Source organism: Cupressus sempervirens, chromosome 5, assembly GCF_028749045.1.
Source record: "Cupressus sempervirens isolate cs-2001-9-10 chromosome 5, ASM2874904v1, whole genome shotgun sequence".
Classification (NCBI taxonomy): Eukaryota; Viridiplantae; Streptophyta; class Pinopsida; order Cupressales; family Cupressaceae; genus Cupressus; species Cupressus sempervirens.
In genome coordinates this window covers 975,333,345-975,342,041 of record NC_143122.1, presented here as the reverse complement: position 1 = coordinate 975,342,041, position 8,697 = coordinate 975,333,345, and the positions used below count along the sequence as shown (strand labels likewise).

Here is an 8,697-nt window from a genome sequence, read left to right as displayed (position 1 = left end):
ACCAATCAGAATATTGAAATTTTTGCAAAGAAATTAATTTTTAAATAAATAGACACCAAGCATTATGCTCTTAGATTTTTTGGGTTCCCAAAAAATATGAATACGGGAAACTGGAAACATTAGTTCCCTGCCATACAGATAAGGCAGGGACTATACGCAGCTTACACGAATCTATATGAGAAAGAATAAACAGCTATCCAGTACTGACCAACAATGTATACACTAAACAAGAGTCTGAAAACAACAAATAGTATAAAATACATCAAATGAGAATAAATTATAGTGTGTATGAAAACACAGACTCCATTACGACCATTTAAGATTAAATTTAAGCAATAGCAGTCGAACATATTTTTGACTTGATAGGTATGTCAAGTTTGTGTGTCCATTTCTCCCTGTTTCTCAACCATACTCAAGAAAACCGAGACTTTATTAAAAAAATGGTGGCCTATATTTGATTGAAGTTTTTATATTCCAACAATAGTAAAAATTTCTAAAACGTGTTTACATAGTCAAAAGTTTAATCAAACTAATCCAGGAAATTAGGAATAACGCACAATTGAGGCCAAAAATAGCTTTACACTCTCTCTCTACAGCCAATCTTACCGATGCACATGTCACATGTTCTTTTCTGTGGCACACTTTTTAAAGACTGGACATTCAAAAGCAGACCATTTCCTTCTAATCATAGCTTTTAAAGTTTGATGAATATCTTGTATCTTAAAAGAAAAGCAATTCTACTTAAATTTAAAAAAAAATTGAAAGAAAAGAATGATAGCCTACCTTAATCCTCAACTAAAAGTACTTGCCTTTGCTAGTCAAAGTACAGAACAACGCACTACAGATTACTGGTTTGATTATCAGCAATTTAACCAAGTTAGCAAAATTGCCTTTGCTACTAAAGGTACACAACCATACACTACAGATATCCTTCTTGATTATCAACTATTTAATCCAAGTACACTCCAGACTCTACAGCATGCTTCTTGTTACCTAAAGCAATACATTTTATACCCAATTATTCAAATGGCCAAAGAATTCAAGAAAAGAAAATAGTTTCAAAGACATGTTTCAGCAAACAACAATTTCCATCAAACTCATGCATTACCAGATCCACAAATGAATGCATTTGCATAATTAGCTGTTGACTTTCCCAGTACTAAACATATTAGTTAATTATAAAAGTTAACAAAAGGCTAGATGTTCAATGTTCTTGAGAAAAGTTCTAAATCCATTGAGCATTGATGTGCACCTACTCACACACGAGAATGAATAGATCAACAGAAATCAAGGTCTTTAATGTCCATAAAAAAAGCTTCTCTGCTGCCCAAGTATCTACACCTGCTGACCCACAAGAAAACTATTATTTACAATGGAAAAATTATTCAATATTTCCCTGTGATTTCAAGTGAAATCCTCCTTGTTTAAGACGGTTCTGCAAGAATTTCGGGCCTTTCCAACTAATCCTTTTCCAAAATATCCCTTTAGCAACATCAAGGTTAGCATCGGCACCAATGGCTCCAAACAGAGCCCGGTAACATTCGCATAGAATACTTTGTTTGTTAGGATCAACTTTGGGTGCCACTCTAATCAAATCATGCAGTCGTAAATCAACAGCATCTTTTGATAGAGCATTGCAATTGGAAAATTCAGTTATCTTGGCATGTAAATCTCCCTTTCCAATAGCAGAATTATTCAACAAATAGTGAAGAGATGTAGCAGTTTGAATAATATTGTACCCAAGAACACTCAAAGCCCCATTGTTGGATAATGAATATGAGCCATGGGTCATTGCAAGCATCAGCAGTGTCTGGTCCTTAAACTGATACCTATTAATTCAAGTACAATACACATTAAAAGACCTACAAACCAAATCCATGTAGTATAAGAGTAATTCTCATGTATCGTTTCATTCTTCATGAACAACCATGTACCATAATGAGATTATTTATTTGAGAAAGAACAAAGCTGAATATGAAAAAAAATAACTACAAATGTAAATATATATGCTTCTTCACAATCCCATCGAAATAAACTACAAAGAAAACCCGTATGAAACACAGGAAAGGCAAATCATTAATGACACTGTCTTTCAACAAGTCAAGACTATCCAACTTCTGAATCTTAAACCAGATATTAGAAAGGAAAAAATATAATACACAAAAAATGAAATAATGCCGGGCACTTTACTGAACAATGAAAACAGCTGTGCTAGAGTCACAGAATTGTAACTGTACTTTGTTAGTAGACACCTTTGCTAGGGATGAAGAATTGTGATAATACTTTCGATATGCCAGTTCATCAACAAACAAATACTGAGATTTGTTTTTGGTACAGGGAATATACTGAATACATCAGCGTAACATCTCTGTACATCTAGAGGCTCTGGTTTTGTCTTCTGGCTGTTGCAGAATCAACAGAATGATCTGCATTATTTTGCATATATCTTCTATCTTGACAAGATTCTTCTGGGATTAATCAGTGAATTAAAAAATAAAAATAAATGAACTGATCATGTGTGTACTTTCCCAGTATTGAAAACCAAAGACTTTCCAATTTTATTTATATATGTACCTGGCTAATAACTGAAGAATGATCTGCATATTTTGCTAATAACTGAAGAATGATCTGCATATTTTGCTAATAACTTAAGAAAGGCCTGCATATTTTGCTAATATCTTTTATCTTGACAAGATTCTTCTGGGATTAGTCAGTGAAATTTAAAAAAATGAAAAATAAACTGATCATGTATAGTACTTTCCTGGTTTTGAAATCCAAAGGCCTTCGGAATTTATTTATTTGCCTTGCTAATAACTGATGAATTCAACTCCAAATCAGAGAAAGGAAACATTGGTAATATTAAAACCAAAATTCACATGGTCTTTATCCATTTAGGGTTACAAACATGGCTGAAAGGAAAGAGCAAAGAGTACAAGAGGTCAGAACTTACTAGAAGACAAAAGATGTGTTATCTCCCATATTAGGCTTGGTTGCGTAAAATTAGCACCTTAAAATTGTGTGTACCATATTATAGTTGCGCTAGTTGCAATTTGCCAAACCCACTATAGAAACAAAATAATTGAGCTATAGACATTTAAGAAAAAAATTGTAGTGTTAAGATGATGGCAATTCAGTTTCATCTAAAACTAATGAGTATCCAGAGAAATTCACATCCTGGCAAAAAAAATGCTGTAGAGATTACAGTAGTTGGCATTCTGTCAGCTTATTGGATTTGAAAAAATTTCAGTACCTGACAAAACTGGAAATGTTAGTTTACTTTTGCTCCCATAGGGAATACATGGAAGAGCTCCAGAGGAAAAAAATTTGGTAGATATTAATGTTGAACAAAATCATGAACAAGGATATGCCACTGTATTTACTGAAGCTTATGAATCTTTTGTAGACAATCACAAGGCCTTGGGAAAAAGCTAAAACACAAAACATTGCACTCTATGCGACAAACCAATCAAGTACCTCTGGCGATATTTGTACCAAACAAAAGGATGCTAACATATTGCTCTATGGACTAGTACCTCTGGGCAATATTTTAGTGTGTAACTATCATAAGTCACCTTTGAGAAGGTGAACTGTGAGATATTACACACCCTGTTTTGCTTGTCCACGTGTTCATACTTCCTGCAGCATGTTTAGGTCCTAACTTGCCCAAATTTATTACAATTATAATGTGCCATACATTCTGAAGCATGTACTATATATTCCTGCATAGAACTTCCAATCAAAAGAATGAGGTTGAAGAAGAAGATTCACAAAAGAATCTAATATAAATTTCAAAAACCTAAGAATGAGGATTCGAAGATGAAAGCACTACTATCTCCCTACATGCCTTATAATTTATAATTAATAAATAAATACACCAATCCCTCATAACGAAGATGAGGTGGTGCCTATAAATAGTCACAAAACCCTAAAACTGAAGTTTACAAAGCATCATTTTTTCGGGATAAAAACGGTGAAAACCCTAAACAAGAATCCCTAGCAGAAAATCGCATGCAACCTCACGAATTACAAAAAGCAGAAATGATTTTTAAGGTTAAAATTTGATCAAGACCAAACAAATAGTTGGCACAGAATCCAAGAATACAAAACAAAGCCTAGACTATTTATTATTTTTCTATTATTAATTGTTGAGATCAATTATTATTATGTGTTAGCTCAAGTAGATTCGAATGCAAGACCTCCCACATGAGGCTCCCAATTTTACTGTTGTGTTGCAGGCTTTTGCCTATAGAAAACAATGTTTTTAGCTTTTAAGGAAAAAACGGTAAAACCTTTATAGAAACAATAGAGCCCTCCTAAACTACAGAGGCCCTAGCCAAGTCATACAGGGGCAAAAACCTTAATTTTTGAAGGAGAAAATTATAAAACCACCAAAAAACTTGAAGGAAAAAAAAATTAAATCCTACAAATTTTTTGAGGAAAGGAAATTATAAAAATTTTAAAATCCCCAATATAATTTTTTAATGGAGAAAAAAACGATAACCTCAACCCGATGAGGGTTCTTCCTAGAATATACCCAAAAAAAAAGAGCTTTTTTGAAAAATGAGAAAAACCCTTCTCAGTTTAAGAGTTAAAAAACCTGATTTCCAAAAAAAAAAAACCTAACTTCTGAAATCTGGAGATTCAGACTTAGGGTTTTGGGTTAAAAGAAACTATAGCTACAAAATATGTGTGCCCACAAAATACTGAAAAAAAGAGGCGCAGACAAAAGCGCATGGTTAGGAGTGGAAAATTGTGGACTGGTAAAATGCAGCCTAAAAGCACGAAAATGGCAGCAGAAATCATACGAAATACAGAGGGCAAAAATGACAGGCTTTTGACCTGAAAAAATTGTTGCACGAAAAAAAAATCACTTCAGGTTTAAAAAAAATCACATCACATACACACTTCTGAAGATCAGCAAACAAACCTACAGATTTCCAGTAACCCTAGCTAGGTCTGTAACAGACTCCAGAAAATTAATTTCAATTATTTTTTCATGAACCTGGGCTCTCCCATGAGGGAGTCATACTCAGACCCGCCCTGATACCATATTCAAATATTCAATGTAATCCAATGTATTTAACTAAGGAGACCAAGGCTCCTTTAATAAAGATACAAGACTAAAGCGTTAAAAATAGCAAGACTAAAAACAGTAACAACTTAAAATAAGATGATCATTTAAAAAAGCAACTAAGAAATGCTAAGAATAGCAGACTAAAAAGAAACTTTAAAAATAGAGAATATTCTAATACGACTGTCTTCTGGTGTAAGATGGCTAGATATGAACTCCTCCTGTCAGGCCCTGGATTGCATCTATGATTTAAGTTCATGCCAAGTGATCTTACCAAGACATATTATAAGCATGGTTGAGAAAAAAGGTTCTTGTGCAAATTATTTATGGCCCTGCTATAAGAGTTGTCTTCTTCTCATTGAATGCTTTGTTGCAAGCACAGAGAAGCCTGTTTGGAGATCTGAGATAAAGGTCGAACTTGAAGCAACCCAAGCATTATATGGATTTCAGTCTTCGAGACCAAGAGGCTTCTGAAGAATAGCCTTGTCAGCTATTGTGAATTTAATTTAAGTGATATTTTCATTATTGATGTAGATTATACTAGTGAAGCTCTTAAATTATATGGTCCAAATACAAATAAAGTTGTAGGTAATACCATGGTTTCCTATAGTACCCAGGACACAAGTCATGGAGAACAGTTTAATATATTACCTTCCTGCCATTGCATATTGAAAAGATGATCGGAAGCCTTCATTAGAAGAATTCTCTGACTTGATCAGGGCTTTTAGAAATAAAATGGCAAGTCAGAAGTTAAACAAAAAAATTTAAACAAGCAAATGTTGATGGGGATGGTGTAGCTGATTCGGAGGAGCTTGTTAACCTTGTTACCAATCATGGAGGCAAGGAAATAATTATTAACTGTCCAGTTTGTGGACAGGCACTTGATGTCATGGATAATCTAAATAAAGTGATTCATGTTAGTCTATGATTTGACAACAGAACTGGCTACCTTGGCCTTCTCCATTTTCACAAGCAACAAATTTAGGCTAGAGTCATGCAATTCATATTTCAGATTTGCTGACAATAAGGCGAAAACACTTGGTCAATATGAGTCAAGAATAATTTCATATGAAACCTTCCATGGGGCATTATTTGTATATGATGGACCTTATTGTCCATGACTGGCTAACTTGAGGATGCTCTAAACCTCATCACCAAAACTCCAATTAAACCAGTGATGGTTATATGGTAATGTTTGCTTTTTCTCTATAGAAAACTTGACAATATTTAAGTTTGTAGGTAATTGACTTTCAAATGGTAGGAAGATAGATGAAAGATAGAGGAATAAAAAGCATCCATGGTGATTGTTGTATTGAGTGCCATAAAATGACGCATGTTTTTCGTACAGAAGAGACACAAGCTATCTATGTAAACTGGAGAAATTGACTTTAGAGATAAAAACAGTTAGGTGTTTTCAAAGGTCAAGACATTTACCTAATGGTATGGAAGTGAAGGACACAGAATTATTTGTCTGCCAGCACAGTGAGAAGCTGGCAATTGCATACGAGACCTGTGAACTGTTAAAGCAATAAGAGCAAGTTTTGAAAAAACGTCTGAATTTGCAATTTGTCTAAGTGAAATGAGGGAAACAAATGAATATGTTTAACAAAATACTCTTGCACACAAATGACTACAGTTAGTGCGAGCCAAGTATTCAACAGAATGCCTTTACAGGCAGATACTAGTCAAATTCAGACTGAAGACCTAACATTATATTATGAAATGGATTATTTCAACTTATTTAAAACATTTTTTTTTTAAAGTTGGAGATGTACAATCATTAAAAAGGCTTATAAAATTTTACATATCTTGTAAAAGCCAAAAAAGAAGTTATGAGTTGGTTCTGAGTTAGTCGTGGATAAAGGTTATGTTCTTGAATCTAAAAGGATTTCTTTTTCTGAAGGGTTGCATTTTTCTTTTCGCTCCTTTTCTGTTTGGAGCAGAACTGAAAGAAAAACAGAATTTTTTTGAATTCAACTCTGTAGAGAAGGATTTCCAAGTTCTACAATTTCACAAGGTTAATAAAGGTTGCATTCCATTTATATGTTCTAGATGTATTTCTGAGTTATCATTACTGATTTCTCATATGTTAGATCAGTGATCTCTCTGTGTCATCATAGAAACAATTGGTCATTCGCTGGATCGTTGAGAAGCTGTGCAGCATGTGCAAATAGATGCAATCATAATCTCAGTATCTAGGTCAAAGTGCATTGACATATCTTATTTCGTAATAGGTGAGTTCGCATGTCATTTTCAAGTGTTCTTACAATTGCATAAATCTTATTAATTTTGTTCATCATATGAATCAAGGAATGTATTTTCTAACATTTTGATGATCGTTCTTTATGTTTGTTAAAGTTTGTGAAATCCTAGTTAATATTCATGTGTCTACAACTAATAGTTCTGTAGGTTATTTTTGTTCAGTTTATCCCTCTTGTTTCTGGTTAAAATATGACAAAACCTCAAATATGATCCTACAAGGGTGCTGCCTTCTCAAACAGAGGAAAACTGCTATTCCATTGTGTATCTTCCAATTGTCACTGTGACTATCATTGCTCTTCAAGCAAACATCACAGTGACAAATCTGCTACCGACAAATTCCAAATTCAAGCTTGATGCTAATAAACTTTCTTCTTGACTTTCAGCTTGATGGGTTCTGATTAATGAATGGTATATCCAATACAAGGATAACTGCGATAAGATCTACAGAATCGTTCAGGAGTTTTTCAATTAAGGTATCTGGGACAGAATTTGTTCACTATTTTGCTATTGAGGGTTAATTTTTTTTTTTTCTCTTCCTTGAAAATTCAGGGCCTTTGCTATAGTGTGGACCTTGGTATAAGTTTAAACGCCGATCCTAAGATTTGTCGAATTGGGTTATCTGTAGAATTTACCCTAGTTCGACGCTACTGTGATTCTCAGATTTTCAACTTGAACCATGCTGACACCATTATCCAATATAATATAGTTTCAGTGCCTTGACATAAGAAGCCCCGTTTTATGATTGTGTCTTTAGAAAAGCAAGACGTCACAGTATAATTAAAAATGCCAAAGACTATTGTTTTCCTGAAACAATTTCATGGGTTGCATTATGTATTGATTAATTATACAAAATGAAGAAAGCCCCACCTGATTGCTGTTTGCAATGCCTTGATAGCGGCATCATCTGCTACCTCATTTGCAAACTGCTCAACAGTGGAGTATGCCTGCAATTGATAACCCAACTCACTGTTAAAGAGTACGACCTAATTCCACGCATCACAACAAAACTAATTCTGCAAACAACAAATACATAACACCTGTGAAATCATGAGCAACATAGAAAATGCCAGTAACTGTGCAGTGAACGCCATCTTGCTCTGAATAATCAAATGCCGCATATCAAAATCCAACCAGCCGCTGTTATATAAACCCTTTGATTTCAATGATCCTTGCAGAATGCAATAGTGTTATATGAATACCAATATGGAATACAGTACATAGGTCGGCTAGCTATTGGCCACCTTGACAGAAAGTGGTTATTTTACAAATCCGTGTGAAAATGAGAAGTAACATGGCGGTGTGTAAGGCTTCTCTTTTTTAACCCTTTTTTCTTTCTGTTTTATTCCTTGTAATTTCCCCTCTTT

At 34.1% G+C, this 8,697-nt stretch overlaps 1 protein-coding gene across 1 annotated transcript; it reads right to left on the bottom strand.

The window, feature by feature from the left end:
• Window positions 1–1,104: 1,104 nt before the first annotated feature.
• LOC149559204 (protein NUCLEAR FUSION DEFECTIVE 2-like) lies at window positions 1,105–8,497 on the bottom strand. The gene is made up of 3 exons (XM_089833127.1): window positions 8,371–8,497; window positions 8,201–8,277; window positions 1,105–1,829 (listed from the first exon to the last, which is right to left on the bottom strand). Exons 1-3 carry the CDS (start codon window positions 8,449–8,451, stop codon window positions 1,382–1,384), a joined length of 606 nt encoding a protein of 201 aa, XP_089689253.1. The 5' UTR covers window positions 8,452–8,497; the 3' UTR covers window positions 1,105–1,381.
• Between the last annotated feature and the right edge of the window lie 200 nt (window positions 8,498–8,697).